The following is a 19,268-nucleotide window of genomic DNA, read 5'->3' as shown; positions in this document are numbered from 1 at the left end:
CCGCAACACTACCATAGGAAGTGGCACAACAAAGGGCCAGTACTGTGCTACACTGTTCTATGGACATCATGGTAAAGTTGGGCCAAATGGCCTCTTCTGGTACTGGATGACTCTGTGACATTGACTCCCTTGTTAACTGCACTGAGATTGGCAGCCTGGACGACACGCTTGCATGGACCAAGAAGGTATGGTCAAGGGAAGCGCAGGAGCACTTCGAAGCAGCAGACAGGACTGTAATCTTCGAATCTGGATGAGGATGTCACAGTTGTTACCAACTTTCATTAAAACCGGTGTGGATGATTGTGCACCTACGAAAACATGCTGTACCTTCCCAAACCAAAAGCTGTAGATGAACCAGGAGGTTTGTTGTCTGCTAAGGGCTAGATCTGTGTCATTTAAATTTTGTGACCTAGGTCTGTACAAGGAAACCAGGTATGACTTGCGGAGGGCTATTTCAAGAGCAAAGAGACAATTCCGAGCAAAGTTGAAGTCAACATTGGAGGAAGGTCAACTCTGGCAGGGTTTGGAAGGCATTACTTCCTACAAAGAGAAAACAAAGAGCATGAATGGCAATGATACTTCACTACCTGATGAGCTCAACACCTTCTATGCCCACTTTGAAAGGGAGGATATAACTACAGCTGTGAAGGTCCCTGCTGCGCCCGGTGACCCTGTGATCTCTGTCTCAGAGGCTGACGTTCAAGCCAAGTCAAGTCACTTTTATTGTCATTTCAACCATAACTGCTGGTACAGTACACAGTAAAAACTAAGCAACGTTCTTCCAGGACCATGGTGCTACAAGAAACAACACAAAACTACACTAGACTACGTGAAGCAACACAAAACTACATTAGATTTCAGACCTACACGGGACTACATAAAGTGCACAAAACAGTGCAAGACAGTAAAATAATTAATAAACAAGACAATAGGCACAGTAAAGGGAAAATTACAATATAATAATAAATGATGTAAATATAAGCAATGTTCTAGCAGGAATTGAGAAAGAAATGAGCAAAAATTGCAAAGGGAGTGGAGTGGTATTCAGTTGAGTGAGTGTGTGTGTGTGTGTGCAAGTTAGTGTCAGACTAGACTCTGGGAATTGAGAATTAGTTTGTCTTTCAGGAAAGTGAACCCTCGTAAGTCAGCAGGCCCGGATGTAGTACCTGGTAAGGCTCTGAAAATTTGTGCCAACCAGCTGGTGTATTCAGTAATTGGTGGGAGTATTCAAAGACATTTTCAACCTCTCACTGCTACAGTCAGAAGTTCCCACCCGCTTCAAAAAGGAAACAATTATACCAGTACCCAAAAAGAATAATGTGAGCTGCCTTTAATGACTGTTGCCCAGTAGCACCCATGTCTATGGTGATGAAATGCTTTGAGAGGTTGGTCATGACTAGAATGAACTCCTGCCTCAGCAAGGACCTGGACCCATTGCGATTTGCCTATCGCCACAATAGGTCTACAGCAGATGCAATCTCAATTGCTTTTCACACGGCCTTCGATCAACTGGATAATACAAATATCTATGTCAGGATGCTGTCATTGACTATAGCTCAGTGTTTAACACCATTATTCCTACAGTCCTGATTGATAAGCTACAGAATCTGGGCCTCCGTACCCCCCTCTGCAACTGGATCCCTGATTTCCTAACCGGAAGACCACAATCTCTGCGGATTGGTGATGATATCTCCTTTTTGCTGATGATCAACACTGTTGCACCTCAGGGCTGTGGCTTAGCCCTCTGCTCTACTCTCTAAATACACATGGCTGTGTGGCTAGGCATAGCTCCAATACCATCTATAAATTTGCTGATGATACAACCATTGTTGGTAGGATCTCAGATGGAGATGAGAGTGTGTACAGGTGTGTGATATACCAGCTAGTTGAGAGGTGTTGTAGCAACAACCTTACACTCAATGTCAGTAAGATAAAAGAGCTGATTGTGGACTTCAGGAAGGGTAAGATGAAGGAATATTAGCCAATCCTCATAGAGGGATCAGAAGTGGAGAAAGTGAGCAGTTTCAAGTTCCTGGGTGTCAATATCTCTGAGGATCTAACCTGGTCACAACATATCGATGCAGCTATAAAGACCGCAAGACAATGGCTATATTTCATTCAGAGTTTGAAGAGATTTGGTTTGCACCCAAAACACTCGCAAACTTCCATAGATGTGCCGTGGTGAGCATTCTGACAGGCTACATTACTGTCTAGTATGGAAGTGGGTGCTACTCCACAGGATCAAAAGAAACACCAGGAAGTTTTAAAATTAGTCAGCTCTATCTTGGGTACTAGCCTCTGTATTGTCCAAGACATCTTCAAGAAGTGGTGTCTCAGAAAGGTGGCATCCATCATTAAGTACCCCAATCACTCATTCTCACTGTTACCTTCAGGTAGGAGGTACAGAAGCCTGAAGGCACACACTCAGTGATTCAGGAACAGCTTCTTCCTCTCTGCCATCCGATTCCTAAATGGACATAGAACCCATGAACAGTACCTTGCTTTTTTATTATTTCTGTTTTTGCACCATTTTTAATTTAACTATTAATGTGTATATGATTTACTTATTTATTTTTCCTTATATTGTCATGTATTACATTGTTCTACTCCTGCTAAGTTAACAAATTTCAGGACACGTGCCAGTGATAATAAACCTGATTCTGATTAAATTCTGGGAACACATCCCAGAGCTGCTGACAGAATGTACTGACTACTGATCCACAGCTGCCTGCAGATGTCCCAGTGTCGTCTGGGTTGGGTCTGGAGTCAAGGGTAGGCCAGACTGGGTAAAGATTGACATCAATGAACCAGTAACATTTCTTCTTGTGTCGTCATAGTACCATCACATATACCGAGGTTCAGTAAAGAACTTGAGATTTCATTCTGTCCATGGGAATCGATTTATCTCACTGTGCTCTGAGGTAGGACAAGGACAGAGCAATAGCAGAATGTAGAATAAATTGTAACAGACACAGAGAAAGTGCATTTCAGGTAAGCATTAAGGTGCAAGGTCATAATAGGGGTAGATTCTGAGATCAAGAGTTCATCTTATTATAGTAGGGGACTGCTTAGTAGTCTTATAGCAGTGGGATGGAAGGTGGCTTTAAGCCTGGTGCTATGTGTATCTTCTGCCCAATGGGAGAAGGGAGGATGTCTGGGGTGGGTGAGTGCTTTGATTTTTCTGTCTGCTTTGCTGAGGCAGTGAGAAGTGTAGGCAGAATCCACTGAGGGGAGGTTGGTTTCCATGGTGAACTGAGCTGTGTCCCCATCTCTGCAGTTTTTGCAATCCCAGGTGGATAAGTTATCAAGCCATGATGGATGTGGTTAGGATGCATCAATAACAATTGGCATGGGTCAAATTGTAACAGTGGTCATCTGTCATTACTAGCTTCTTGTAAATCTCAGTGTGGTTTCTATTTACAGTGTCCATGGAGGCAATTGAATTAGTGTTTATAACCGGAATTGGAACTGGTTTATTATTGTCACGTGTACTGAGATATGGTGAAAAGTTTGTCTTGCATTCTGTTCCTACAGATCAGATCATCTCACAGTGCATTGAGGTAGAATATGGTAAAACAATACTAATTCTTAGAGGTAGAGAATATAGTTTTAAAAGAGTACAAAAATGCTAACAGTAATAGGTGGATCTGCAAGGATTAGAATCAGGTTTATGTCTTGTACAGTGAAATTTGTTGTTTTGTGGCAGTAGTACAGTGCAATACATAATAAAAACATAAATTACAACCTCCTCACCCTAGGCGGGTATCGAGTTAGCTATTACTGTAAATACAGGCCAACAGCAACATAACTCTACAACGCATGGCAAATAATGATGAAAGGGTAATTTCCAGTAAATAGCACGTCTTGGTGGTGATGGTTTGGGTAAACACAATACATAAAAACTTGAATGTTCCTTCAAGGGAAAATAGACTATTGCTTGTACAAATACTGACACACCCATGGAAATTTACTGTTTGCCAAGAATCAATAGTTTAGCTCACACCAGTGAAAACTTGGAATTAAATTGTACTGACAACATATTTTAAACTGTAACAAACAAAATTTTATAAGGCCCTATCATATACACATATTAGTCCATCACCTGCACTTTATTATTGGAGCTTATGGCCACGTAATCGATTCAGTTTGCTTCATTTTGTTTACTCACGGTACCGAAACCGTTCTGCGCTGAAGAACCAGTCCAAGCGAAACATAAATAAATACCCATGCAACGTCCAAGGAAAAAAGTGTCAACCTTTCTCCAATGACGTGTGCTAGCCAACTAACTGAAGGTTCTTTGCACATTCTGTGTCCGTTTCTATTCTCTTGCTTTCTCCTCCTTCGATCCCACGCTCCCTAGAAAATGGCTCCCCGTCCTTCATCCCGAGCTCTCTCTTGAATGTTCCCAAGACAAACCCTATTGGCTAATTGAACAAGCCTAACTTATCAGTCAACTGAATTATTATTTTAAACAGCAAAAATGTAATTAAAGGAACACTTATTGCATTTTGAGAGCCTTCAGAAAATAAAATATCCAACAGCATAACAGTATTAATAAAATAAACCAGGGAATTATGTGTATAAAATTAAATTAAATAGAGCAAAAAGAGAGAAAGAAATAATGATGTAGTGTGCATGGGTTTATTGTCCATTCAGAAATCTGTTAGCAGATGGGAAAATCTGTTCCTAAAACATTGAGTGTGTGTCTTCAGGCTCCTGTACCACTCCTTGAAGGGACCAATGACAAGAAGGCATGTCTTGGGTGATGTAGATCCTTAATGTTGGATGCTGCCTTTTTGAGGCATTGCCTTTTGACGATGGAGGCTAGTGCTCATGATGGAGCTGGCTCAGTTTACAACTTTCTGCAGCTTTTTCCAATCTTGTGCAGTGGCCCCTCCGGACCAGATGGTGATGTGATCAGTAAGAATGCTTTCCACACCAAATCTCAGCAAGCTCCTAATGAAATATAGCTACTGTTGTGCCTCCTTTGTAATTGCATCAAATCACCACACTCCAGTCTAGTAACCACAACATTAACACATGAGATTCTGCAGATGCTGGAAATCTTGAGCAACACACACACAAAATGCTAGGGGAACTCGGGAGGTTAGGCAGCATCTATGGATGGAAGTGAATAGCCATGCTTTTCAATTTCACTTCCCATTCCCAGTCCGACATGTCGGTCCATGGCCTCCCCTCCTGCCATGATGAGGCCAAACATGCAATGGAGGTGGTCTCCAATCTGATGACATGAACATTGATTTTTCAAATTTATGGTAATCTCACTCCCTCTCTTTTTCCATTCCCTGTTCTGGTTAGCATCTCACCCTCTGTTCTCATCACCTGCCCTACCACCTCCCCTCCCCTCTCCACCCCGCACCTCCTTATTCAGGCTTTCTCCGCCTTCTTTTCTAGACCCGGAGAAGTCCCGGTCTGAAATATCCACTGCTTATTCCTCCAAAGATGCCGCCTGACTTGCTGAGTTCCTGCAGCATTTTGTGTGTGTTGCTTCATAACCTCCATAAGTGTCATGAGCCTAGTTCAATAATGAGATGCATGTTTTAAGTGGCTCAGAAGTAGACCCACAGAAATAGGATGGGATAGAGATATATACCTTATAATAGTGGTCGTCAACCCGTCGATCGCGATCGACTAGTCGATCTTTGAGACTTACCCAGTAGATCCCGTAAAATAATGAAAAATAAATACACAAATACTGTTGAGAGAGATCGTTTCTGGGTTGCGGGGTTTTAGTTCTGTTCTCTCTGTCCAGTGTGCATGCGTGTTGCTCCCCCGCACTACACAGTGTAATTCAGTGGTCCCCAACCACCGGGCCAGGAGGAAACAATATGAGTCAACTGCACCTTTCCTCATTCCCGTCACGCCCACTGTTGAACTTGAACCCACACGAGGTCATCAGTCACCTAAATGCAGTGATACCCTTGCGTGGCCAGCGAGAACCACCAATGCTACTGGCCTGGAGTGCGGTTGGTGGGAAGTGCCGTCACTACTGGCCTGGAGCGCTGCCTGTGAACCTGTTTCCCACACTGAATGTTCGTGGGGAACCCGATGCTAAAGTGTTCACAGACGACCTAATTCGGGCTCAGCGTTTTGTAACTATCAGAGCAGCTACCTTGCTGTGATCTACTGAAACAAACTTTTGTCGGCCGATAGATCCTACAAAGGGGGCAGGCGCGCGTCCTGTCCACTCCTCGCTCGGTCAGTCGCTCACTCCGGACTGCGACCACCGCGGCCCCGGCACGGGGACCTCCGGCCCTGACCTTGTCCTCTCACCCGACCCACGACCAACAGCACCTGGTGGCCAAGGCGACATAAGGAACCGGAACCTGCTTCGAGTATTGCTGTATTCCCGTTGTGTTTAACAACCCCCCCCCCCCCCCCGGTCAGCTGGTCTGCAAGAGTATTGTCAATGTTAAACCGGTCCGCGGTGCAGAAAAGGGTGGGTACCCCTGGTGTTTATACATTATTTCAACTTCCGGGTTGCGGGGCTTTACCTCCGTTTTTTTCTGTCCTGGTGCGCATGCGTGTAACTAATTGATCTGGGGTCGATCTTGCCTTTCATTAAGGTCGAGGGAGGGGATCTTGGGCTTAAAAAGGTTGGTGACCACTACCTGATAATATCATGAGGGGTGTTGTGAGCATCTTTGGCCGTTTGGAGTTGTGGGCCACTTATCTATGAAAGGTGGTGGTATTGTATGAGGAGTGTTTGAAGGCTCTAGGCTTGCACTCACTGGAAGAATGGGGGGGGTGGATTTCATTGAAACTTATCAAATATTGAAAGGTCTAGACAGACAGATAATGTCCGCGATAATGTTCTCAGCCCAGTTCTGCATCTTATCAATGCTGTGCTGTAACCTCTGACAACCTTCCAGACTATCCACAACAGCCCCAACCTTTGTATCATCAGCACACCTACTAACCCACCATTCTATGTCCTCATTCAGGTCATTTATAAATATCACAAAGAGGAGGGGTCCCAGAACAGATCCCTGCACAACACCACTGGTCACCGTTCTCCATGCAAAATACAAACCATCTACAACCACCCTTTGCCTTCTGTGGGCAAGCCAGTTCTGGATCCACAAAGCAAGGCCTCCTTGGATCCCATGCCTCATTACTTTCTGAATGAGCCTTGCATGGGGAACCTTATCAAATGCCTTACTGACATCCATATACACTACATCCACTGCTCTACCTTCATCAATGTGTTTTGTTGTGTGCAGGCTGAGGGTAGCAGACACCAACAGAATCAACAAACTCATTTGTAAGGCCAGTGATGTTGTGGGGGTGGAACTGGACTCTCTGACGATGGTGTCTGAAAAGAGGATGCTGTCCAAATTGCATGCCATCTTGGACAATGACTCCCATCCACTCCATAATGTACTGGTTAGGCACAGGAGTACATTCAGCCAGAGACTCATTCCACCGAGATGTAACACTGAGCGTCATAGGAAGTCATTCCTACCTGTGGCCATCAAACTTTACAACTCCTCCCTCGGAGTGTCAGACACCCTGAGCCAATAGGCTGGTCCTGGACTTATTTCCACTTGGCATGATTAACTTATTATTTAATTATTTATGGTTTTATATTGCTATATTTCTTCACTATTCTTGGTTGGTGCGGCTGTAACTAAACCCATTTTCCCTCGAGATCAATTAAGTATGTCTGTCTGTCTGTTACATCCTCAAAGAATTCAATCAGGTTTGTAAGACATGACCTGCCCTTGACAAAATCATGCTGACTATCCCTAATCAGATTACGTCTCTCCAAAAGCTCACAGATCCTGTCCAATAACTCACCCAGCACTGAAGTAAGACTCACTGGTCTATAATTTCCTGGGTTATCTCCGCTCCCTTTCTTGAACAACGGAACAACATTTGCAATCTTCCAATCCTTTGGTACTTCTCCTGTCCCTATTGATGATGCAAAGATAATTGCCAGAGGCTCAGCAATCTTTCTCATTTACCACAGTAGCCTAGGGTATATCTTGTCCGGTCCTGGCGATTTATCAAACATAATACCTTTCAACAGCTCCAGCACATCCTCTTTCTTAATGTGTCAAGCATCTTAGTCCACTGTAAGTCATCCCCACAATTGCCAAGGTCCTTTTCTTGGTGAATACTGAAGCAAAGTATTCATTAAGTACCTCCACTACCTCCTCCGACTCCATGCACGTTTCCACTATTGCACCTAATTGGTCCTGTTCTCACACAGCTTGTCTTCTCTCTCTCTCTTCATTTTCTTGTCGAATGCCTTGAGGTTTTACTTAATCCTGCTCACCATGGTCTTCTCATGGCCCCTTCTAGCTCTCCTAATTTCATTCTTGAGCTCCTGGCACCCTTGTAATTTTCTAGATTTCTAATAGTACCTAGTTTCTTGAACCTTTCATAAGCTTTTCCTAACTAGATTGTCTGCATCCTTTGTACACCATGGTTCTTTTACCCTACCATCCTTTCCCTGCCTCAATGGAACATAACTCTGCAGAATTCCATGCAAATATTCCCCAAACATTTGCCACATTTCTGCTGTGCATTTCCCTGAGAGCATCTGCTCCAAATTTATGTTCCCAAGTTCCTGCCTGATAGCATCATATTTCTCCCTATCCCAATTAAATGTTTTCCCAATTAATTGTCTGGAATTGGAGCTTGGCACGGGGGTAGGGGTGTTGGTGGGAGCAGATACCTAGGCGTTGTGGCTCAGTGTGTCTCAGAGATAGGAAGGTAGTGTTACTGAGCAAAGGAGCATTGTATCAGAGGGTAATTACAGAGTCATTAAGTTGTAGATGTTTGAAAGCAACATTAAGTGGCAATAATGACAACTGTGTGCATGCTCCAAACAAAATTAACAAAATTAAGGAGAGATTGAAAGATTGATGATCCCACCTGTCATCTCTTTCTTGATTGGGGTGGGTGTGTGTGTGTGTGTGTGTGTGTGTAGGTGCATAAGACATAGCAGCTGAATTAAGCCATTTGGTCCATCAATTCCATGGTCATTTCATCCTGGCTGATTTATTTTCCCCCTTATCCCCATTCTCCTGCCTTCTTCCTGTAACATTTGATGCCTTGACTAATGAAGAACCGATCGACCTCTGCATTAAATGTACTCAATGATTTGGCATCCACAGCCATCTGTGGCAATTAATTCCACAGATTCACTACACCCTGGCTAAAGAAATTCCTCCTCTTCTCTGTTCTAAATGCACGTCCTTTTATTCTGTGGCTGCGTCCTCTGAGATCCACTTCATTTTTCTAAACTCCAGCGAGTACAGGCCCAGACCAATCACACAGATCCTGCCAGTCTCTCAAAACATTTGCGTATTGCACATTTAGACGGAGACGTAACATAACGATTTTTACTTACATCCTTTATATACATGAAGGGTAATAAAGTCAATTCAATTCAATTCAGGCCCCTCATATGTTAGCCCTTGCATTCCTGAAATTATTCTTGTGAATTTCCTCTGGACCCTCTCCAATTATTTTTTCTTTGCTAGATTATAAATTGCATTGAACTGCTGCAGCTAAGTTAACAAATTTCACATCACATGCCAGATTCTGACCTGCAAGTTAACCCTTAGGAAATCCTGCCCAAGGATTCCCAAGTCCATTTGCACCTCAGATTTTTTAATTTCCTTCCTGTTTAGAAAATAGTTCACACCTTTATTCCTTCTGCCAGAGTGCATGACCAGACAGTTCCCTACACTGTATTCTATCTGCCACTTCTCGGCCCATGCTCCCAATTTTTCCAAGCCCTTTGGAGGCACCTCTTTTTCCCTTATTAGGGGGAGAGAGAACCTATGGTATGTCGAATTACCGGGCGAACGAGTAGTCTTTGGGGTACTGCAAGTCTGTATCTTTATTAATGCTTTACTGCACACCTGAGTGGTTGTTGGTGGTGGGGGGGAGGGGTGCTGATGCTTTTCTTTTGCTGGTGGGGGGGTCCGTTGCTTTGCTACTGCTTGTGCGTGGGAGGGGGGCTGGGGGGGCTTTGGGATTCTAACATTTAACTGTCATTCATTCTTTGGGGCACTCTTGTTTTCTTGGGTGTTTGTGAAGAAAAAGAATTTCGGGATGTATATTGTATACATTTCTCTGATATTAAATGTACCTTTGAAACCTTTGTTCCCCTTCTCTCTTAAAGCCACTTGCCTCTCCAGCTACCTTTGTATCACCTGCATATTTGACCACAAAGCCATCAATTCCATTGACATATAATGTGAAAGAACTGGTATAGTTACTGACCCTTGTGGAATACCACTAGTCTCATGCTGCCAACCAGAAAAGGTCCCCTTTATTCCAACTCTTTTCCTCCTGCTTGTCAGCCAATCTTCTATCCATCTTTCCTGTAATACCATGGGCTCTTATCTTGTGAAGCAGACTCACGTGCCAAAGACCTTCTGAAAATCCAAGTAAACAACATCCACTGACTCTCCTTTCTGTATCGCGCCTGTTATTTCCTCAAAGAATGTCTGTCTGTGTGTGTGCCTGTGTTTGTATGTGTGTATTTGTGTTTAGGTGCATGTGTATGTTTGTGTGTGGATCTGTGTGTATGTGTTTATGAATCTTAGAAGCCTTTCAACTCAGTATAGATGAGGGGGAGCCATCATCCAACCTTAAGGTCTGCCATCACCCACGACATGCCCTTTTCTCATTGCTGGCATCAGGGAGGAGGTACAGGAGCCTGACAAAACACACTCAACAATTCAGGAACAGCTTCTTCCCTCCACCATCGGATTTCTGAATGGACAATGATTCCATTTACACTATCTCGCTATTCTTTTTCTTTTTTCTCCCACTTTTTACACTACTTGTTCCATTTAATTCGAAGTTCAGAGTTTCATTTATTATCAGAGTACATACATGTCTCCACTTACAACCTTGAGGTTTTTTCCTATCGGCATACTTAGCAAATCTATAGAAGAGTAACTGTAAACATCAGGAACTGTTAACTGTCACCAAATTGTGCAAATGCAGATAGTAGCAGCTTATGACATTCAAATCCTGCCACAGCTGTCGAGGATCCCTCGTTGATTCCCGTGTAGAATGGAATCTCCACTTCACCTGAGAGAAGGTTTGCCAGAGAACATACCTACACCTTTTGTTGCATTCTTGATCTCAGACTTGAACCCCTCTGATCTGGCTCTCAGCAGGTTCCAGATATCATTGTTCAACCAGGGCCTCTGATTAGGAAAGACCCTGAACGATTTCATGGGGATGACCCTGGTGTAGTCACTCAGGTCCTCGGATGAGTTGTTGAACGTAGCCCAGTTGACTGACTCAAGGCAACCCTGTAACTGTTCCTCTGCATCCAGCAACCACCTCCTGGTAGTTCTAATCTCTGGAGCCTTGCTCTTTAGGCTTTGTCTGTATGCAAGTAGCAGGAGTATAGCCAAACGATCTGACTTGCCAAAATGCGGTCTCGGGAAGGAACGATAGGCATTCCTTATTCTAGTGTAACAATGATCCAGTGTGTAGGGACCTCAAGTGCATTATGTGCTGGTGATAATCAGGCAGGGTTTTCTTCAAACAAGCCTGGTTAAAGTCGCCGACTATAACTTGAAATGCATTGGGATGGGCCGTTTCTTATTTACAGACAGCATTGTGCAGTTTTGAGAGTGCTTGTTTGTAGTCGGCCGCTGGTGGTCTGTAACCTGCAATCAGGATCACGGACGATAACTCTCGAGGCAAGTAGAATGGTCAGGGGAACAAGAAGTTGACATCTTGTCAACTCCAACATCTGTGCACCAACGAGATTTGACTAAAAACGATACGCTGCCACCTCTTTCGAGGTTAGATCCATTCTGAAAATCATAGAACTCTTTGGTCGGATAGCTGCTTCCGCTGTGTTGACTGACAACCAAGTCTTAACACAACAAACGATTGCCATCTGCCTCTGATACAGAAGCCTTGCCCTGAGATTGTCAAACTTATTTTCAAGTGACTGTGCATTCTGTAACAAGAGGGTAGGCAGAGGAGGCCTCGTCCCTCTGAGCTACTGTCTGGTTTGAATTCTGCCTCTCCTGCCGCGTTTACAGTCTTGGCCTTGGCGATGACCCTTAAAGGTGCCACGCTTTTTCTAAAGGCTGCTCTGCATTTAACCGTCAAACATGAGATCTGAAGATCTTTGATGTAACTTCGTAGTCCCTTATTAATTATATATTTTTTAAAATCGTAATTTACATGATTTTTATTATGTATTGCAATGTACTGCTGTGTAAAACAACAAATTTCATTACATCTGCCGGTGATATTAAACCTGATTCTGACACGTGCATGTACCGGCGCAATGAAAAACTTGCAGTTACATCACAAGCAGATGGCATCAGATGGGTTTGTGGTATTCATCCCTCCGTGCACCTCCTCCACAGGTTCAGACTTGGAGGAGTTAACATTGAACTTGATGCTCCGTGGATGTGTACAACAAGGAGAGTGGGAGAGAATCTCTCAAATAGGATCAGTTTCCCTTAAATACGAATGAGATAAAGGAACATTGAAAGACACCTTTAAGTGCTCTAATTAAAGTTGAATTCTCAGATGGAGTACTGACCAATCTAATTGGATTCTGGGTGTGGTGAACAGTTTATTATGGGAAAGCTGTAAAAGATTTGCAACCACGATGAAGTCCTGAAAATATCGACTGTTTATTCCTTTCCGTAAATGCTGCCTGCCTCCAGCATTGTGTGTGCGTGTTGAAAGATATGGTTTTGCAAGACGGGACAGTTGAGGAGCAGACATTTTACAAGCTTGTCCATGACAATGTTGTAAACCCCACCAGACCTAGTTTTATCAGTGTGTTATTTGATTCCATGGCAGAGAGCTATGCTTGGGGTGCAAGTTCATAGCTTCCTTAAAGTGGCCGCATAGTAGACAAGGTTGTAAAGAAGGCACATGGCATACATAGAACATCGCGGTAATGCAGCAGTTAACGCAACTTTGTTACAACGGAGTTCAGTTCTAGCGCTGCCCAAAGGGAGTTTGTACGTTCTCCCTTGGCTGCACGCGCTTCCTCCCACAGGCGAAAGATGTACAGGTTAACAGGTTATTTGGTCAGTGTAATTTGTTCTGTGAGTAGGCAGGATTAAATGGGTGGGCTGCTGAGAGGTGCAGCACCACACACACACACACACACACACACACACACACACACACACACACACACACACACACACACACACACACACACACACACACACACACACACACACACACACACACACACACACACACACACACACACACACACTTTGGGCCGAGACCCTTCATCAGGACTGGAAAAGAAGAGGGAAGAAGCTAGAATTAAAATGTGGTGGTGGGGGTGTGGGGAAGGAGTACAAGCTGGCTGGTAAGACTAGGTGAGGGGGAACATAAGTGGCTGGGGAAGGCTGGTAAGAAGCCAGGAGGTGATAGGTGGAAGAAGTAAAGGGCTGAAGAAGAATGAATCTGATAGGAGAGGAGAGTGGACCATGGGAGACAGGGAAAGAGCATGGTGGTGAATCTGTGGAATTAATTGCCACAGACAGCTGTAGAGGCCAGGTCATTGGGTATATTTAAAGCAGAGGTTGAGAGAATCTTGGTTAGTAAGGGCATCTAAAGTTATTGGGTGAAGGCAGCAGATTGGGGTTGAGAGGGATAATAAGTCAGCCATGATCAAACAGGAGAGCAGACTCAATGGGCTGAATGGCCTGATGCTGTTCCTATGTCTTATTATCTTATGGATTAATGGCCAAAAGATTACTGTACTTCTACTATCTCCTGGCCAGCCCGGATTTGGTGGGCCAAAGGATCTGGTTCTGTGCTCTGTGATTCCTAGACAATGTGGACGGGGTGGGAAGGGAAATGAGCCAGTGTAATGTAGTAAGATTGTGAGTAAGTGTTATACTATAAATGTAAAATGTTCTACATTCAGTTTTCACCTGTACCACCTCAACTCACTGAGTAACAAAGTAATATCTATGAATGGCATACAAAAGACCATATGACAAGGGAGCATGATTAGGCCATTCAGCCCATGGAGTCTGTCCCACCATTCGATATGTACCAATTCCATGGATTCACCACCTTCTGGCTGAAGAAATTCCTCCTCACCTTGGTTCTAAATGGACATCCCACTACAGTATTCTGAGATTGTGCCCTCTGATCCTAGACTCCCTCTCCACATCCACTCTATATAGGCTTATCATTATTCGATAGGTTTCAATGAGATCTCCCTTTGTTCTTCTAAACTCCAGCAAGTACAGACCCAGAGCCATCAAAGACTTCTTTCATTTCTGGAATAATTTTTGTGAGCCTCCTCTGGACCCTCTCCAATGGCAACACATCAATTCTTGGGCACAAATCAGAAGATTTCCACTGTCTCTCAGTACAGGTGACAATAATAAACCAATATATCTGCTGACTGCAAAGTATTTCAGATTCTCCAGATATCACGAAAGCTACTTGAGAAATTTACAGTATTTCCAGCTTCTGTGACTCTGGAGCCAAAATATTTGGTTACAAATTGTCTTGCTGCCAGTATTCACATACAGCTTCATACTAATCTGGACTCACTGCAGATTCAGAGGCAAAAATAAAGCGTCAGCAATATGATCCATATCCTGGGATGGATTTGTGTGCTAGTAATGTCCTGTGTTCACTGGGGGCCACTCAACTCATTCAATTAAAATGTCGTATTTGTGGGGTCCTCCTCTGCAGTACTGCATTAGCACCTGCAGGAAACCCACACAGTCTTCGGGAGAACATACAAACCATTTACAGACAGCGGCGGCAATTGAACCGGGGTCGTTCGTCCTGTAATAGTGTTATACTAACCACTACGCTGCTGTGTTCCCCAACACTTGATCAGTTTGTGATGGATATTCACTGTCCAGGGTCTGGGGGCCTTTCGTTTTTGCCAAGCTCAGCTTTCTAAATACAGCAGCTATGAGCTTCTGGAGATCAAAGCATTGATTCTGAGGAAGTTAAACTTCCAACCAATATTCTTTGTTCAGCCTCTTGTCATAAATGGGAGCCAGTCTTCAATTCTTAATGTAACTTGCAAGCAATAATCAGTCTAAAGGTTAAAGGACAGCTTTGGAAAAAAAAACCCATCACTTTTGACAGAGCACAGACTGCTGGACTACACCTAGGGACTGACTGCGCAAGAGATGCAGTGTTAAACAGTGGGGTTATGTTAATTGGCCTGCATCAAACCAGACAACATTGGCTAAATTATTTAGTTCAAAGAAGCTTGTAAATCAGATTGATGCTATCACTTAGCACATTAAATAATTGATCTATTAATAGTTAGAAGATTAATGTACTCAAAGAGTCAGCTTCACAGCATTTATTGTGGGTATCTGGGAGCTCTTCCTTCAGAAGCTTTTAGACCATCTGTGTGAAAAGGTCTCTTATGTGTGTGAAGTCAGCAGTGGCAGAGAAACAGTATAAACAGTCAGACTTATTAGGAATGGCCAAAGAACATCAAGCAGAATGACAGAAAGACAGAGTGAACTAGAATTTGTACCTTTGCCTTCAGTTTCTACAATGGTCGATTTGTTCATTTGTAACTCACTGGTATGTAATTTTAGCTTTTAGGAGATGTACCTGTTTGGAAATCCTTTGCATTTTAGAATTGTTTGTAATTTGGAATTTTTTTATGAGATGGAAATCCTCTGTGAGCTTTAATTATGTTTTAAGAATTTTGTTGAAGTTCAAGTTTAATTGTCATTGAACCGTATGTGAATACCCATGAATACAGCCAAACGAAACGCGGTTCCTCCAGGGCCAAGGTGCAGAACACAATACCAACGTTCACACAAAATGCACACATAGCCATTCACCAATAAACCAAAGAATTGGGCTTGCAGCATTCTTGCAATCACAAGAACACTGATAGATTGCACACTTCCTACATATATTGACTCCTCTCTGTCGCAAGCAACGTCATAGTCTGTATCAAGTCCAGCTCCTTCAGTTTCTCCACCAATGAGCAGCTCACTGATGGGGTAGACCTGCAGTACTTAAAGTTCTTAAATGTACAGCGGGGCCTTGAAAGTACATTTAAAAAGACAATGGCACTTTTGTTGACAGTCATAGAGGCTCTTGTGTCTGAGCACATCGCCATCTTACCAGAAATCTGGCAGTTTAGTTTTAATGATAGTCACTATTTCTATTTTTGGTGATACACATTTAAATTTAAATTCAAACATGCATCACTAAAATATATGAACTTTGTTTAAACTGATTTGTTAGCTAGAAGTATCTCCTGCTTGGTAGAGAGGGGGAACCCACTGCTCAAGTAGTGAGTATTGGCAGATAACCTCACAGTGGAGGAGAAACGGGGAAGTCAGTTAGTTTTTGAGAGTAGATGGTCACAGGTTAATTTCCCTTTAGTGAGGGTATGTAGCTGTTTTTGTCCAATAGAGCTTAAAGCTTTCATCTGAGTTTAGAACTTCATGGTCACAAACCCAATACCATCACAAATTAAAATCTGACATTTGTGGGATCATTCTCTGCATTTATCTCTAACCCTCTCCAAAACGGCACACTGTAAGGTGCTATATTTCATTAGGAGTTTGAGGAGAGTTGGGGGCATCACCAAAGACGCACAAATTTCTACAGACCTGCCGTGGAGAGCATTCTAACCGGCTGCATCACTGTCTGGTATGGGGTGGGGGGGGGGGGCTACTGCACAGGATCGAAAAAAGCTGCAGAGATTTAGTCGGCTCCATCATGGGCACTGGCCTCCCCAGCATCCAGGCCATCTTTAAGGAGCGATGCCTCAAAAAGGTGGTATCTATCATTAATGACCCCAATCACCCTGGACATGCCCTCTTCTCATTGCTACCATCGGGGGCCTGAACAAACACACTGAACAGCTCCTTCCCCTCGGTCATCTTATTTCTCAATGGACGTTGAACTACGTTTTTTGCCCTACTTTTTTAAGTTAACTTGTGTATATATACTTACTGTAATTCAGTTTTTATTCATTGCAATGTACTGCTGCTGCGGAACAACGGTTCATGACATATGCCAGTGATATTAAATCTGATTCTGATTAAATGTTGACGTAGTGGACATACTTTGTATGTCTAAGTTACCTCTCTGAACCTTGGTGTGTTTCCAATGCTTTCCTCTTTATGCAGTGGTGACCTTTAATCTCTGATCTCCTGCCCACAGTTCCCCGAGTCAATGGCCACACGAAGATGGAGAGGCGACACGAGACTGGCGGCTACGAGAGCTCCTCCACCCTGATGAGCAGCGAGCTCGAGTCCACAAGCTTCTTTGACTCGGATGAGGATGATTCAACAAGCAGGTATGAGAGCTGCAATGGTGTTAGGTTTTGGTGAGACCTCTTCTGGGATGCCGTGCATGGGTGGGATCTCCCTACCTCAGGTAGGGCGTATGTGTGATAGACGGTTTGCCGTGAAAGATCGCTAAACTGTGGCGTGCGATACTGGTTTGCCCATTGCGGGAGGATGTGGAGGGCGCAGAAGAGGCTCACCAGGATTAGAGGGAATGTGCTATGCTTCATAATCTTATAAAGCTCTATCAGATCTCTCCCCAGCCTCCATTGCTACGGAGTAAACAACAAAGTTAGTCCAGCCTCTCGGTATAGCACATGCCCTGTAATCTAGGCAGCATCCTGGCACCCTCTCCAAAGCCTCAACATCCTTTCTATAATGGGGCGACCAGAACTCTATGAAATATTTCCAGATATGGCCCAAGAAGAGTTTTATAAAACTGTAGCATAACTTCCTGACTATTGAACTCAATGCCTCCACTAATAAAGTCAAGCATGCCATATGCCTTCCTAACCACCTGCATAGCTGCTGTCAGGGACCCCAAGATCCCTCTGCTGATCAACACTATTTAGAGTCTTGCCCTTAACAGTCCTGAAGAAGGTTCTCAGCCTGAAACTTCAACTGTTTGTTCATTTCCATAGATACTGCCTGAGCTGCTGAGTTCTCACAGTGTTTTGGTGTGTTCTGGTGTACTATTCTTCGCATTTCATCAGTCAAGGTGCAACACTTCATATTTGGCCAAATTAAATTCCAGTTGCCATCTCTTCTTCCATATCTACAGCTGATATATATCCTGCTGAATTCTTTGCCAGTTTTCTACTCCATCCTTTGTATCACACCAATCTTTGTATCATCTGCAGACTTACTAACCTACACATTTACATTTCATCCAGAGAACATCCCAACTCCTTAGGGATGGGTGGATTTGAACTCAGAACTCCGACACCCCAAGCTGTAATATTGTCGCGCTGATGACTCTGTGACCTTGGCATCGAAACGTCCAGTGAAATGTGTCATACTGTTGCTAAATTGTAGTGTTCAGGGCTGTGACAGTTGGTTTAAGAAGGGGAATTTGCTGTTCCTGAACCTGGTGGTGTGGGGCGTCAGGTTTGTGTACCTCCTGCCCGATGGCAGCTGTGAGAAGGTGGCACGGCCCGGGTGGTGGGGATCTTTGATGATGGACGTTGCCTTCTTAAGGCAGCACCTCCTGTAGGTATTACCGATGCCCGTGAAAATCCACTACTCTCTGCAACTTCCTGTATTCCTGGGCTTTCGAATTGCCATGATGCAACTGGTCAGGACACTTACAATCGTACACCTGTATAAGTTTACCAGAGCGTTCAGTGACAAATCGAACAGTGAGGAAATGGTGTTTGTAGGATTAATCCTGTTTTTAACACCTGCTCTTAAATTTCAGGGTGTTATTTGGTGACATATTTATACTTAGATAATAAATCTACTTTGAACTTTCGATGGACGAGGGCCTGATTCCAGAGTAATTAGCTGTCTGCCTTTCTCCCATCTCGAAGCAGTTCCTTGGAACTCAACTCCTTACTTGTTCTTGATGCTGTTCTTTTTTTAAAATTTATCCCCCACTGCGCCCAGTGGTCCCGAAATGCCCTGGACATTGCCAGGCAGTCAGCTCAGGCGGAACCCTCTGCTGCCCGTTCTCCAGGACCCACGTAGCTGTCTTAGCCAGCCACAGGAGCAGGTTAACTAGGACTTCCTCCTCCCTCCATACTGGAAGCCCAAAGGTGAAGAGGATGGGGCGATGGGGCCATGTTCAAGTTTATTGTCATCTGGTGTGTGTGTGTGTGTGTGTGTGTGTGTGTGTGTGTGTGTGTGTGTGTGTGTGTGTGTGTGTGTGTGTGTGTGTGTGTGTGTGTGTGTGTGTGTGTGTGTGTGTGTGTGTGTGTGTGTGTGTGTGTGTGTGTGTGTGTGTATATATACACACACACACACACA

At 43.9% G+C, this 19,268-nt stretch overlaps 1 protein-coding gene across 2 annotated transcripts in view; it reads left to right on the top strand.

Annotated features, from left to right (window-relative positions):
* Window positions 1–19,268, top strand: part of dvl3b (dishevelled segment polarity protein 3b) — a 167,290-nt gene that overhangs the window by 109,800 nt on the left and 38,222 nt on the right. For both annotated transcript variants that reach the window (XM_073041678.1, XM_073041676.1), the window contains exon 5: window positions 17,179–17,314. In XM_073041678.1, coding sequence (XP_072897779.1) covers window positions 17,179–17,314 — 136 coding nt within the window. The remainder of the gene's footprint in view (window positions 1–17,178; window positions 17,315–19,268) is intronic.

Source organism: Hemitrygon akajei, chromosome 3, assembly GCF_048418815.1.
Source record: "Hemitrygon akajei chromosome 3, sHemAka1.3, whole genome shotgun sequence".
Taxonomy (NCBI): domain Eukaryota; kingdom Metazoa; phylum Chordata; class Chondrichthyes; order Myliobatiformes; family Dasyatidae; genus Hemitrygon; species Hemitrygon akajei.
This window is presented reverse-complemented; position numbering and strand designations above follow the sequence as displayed.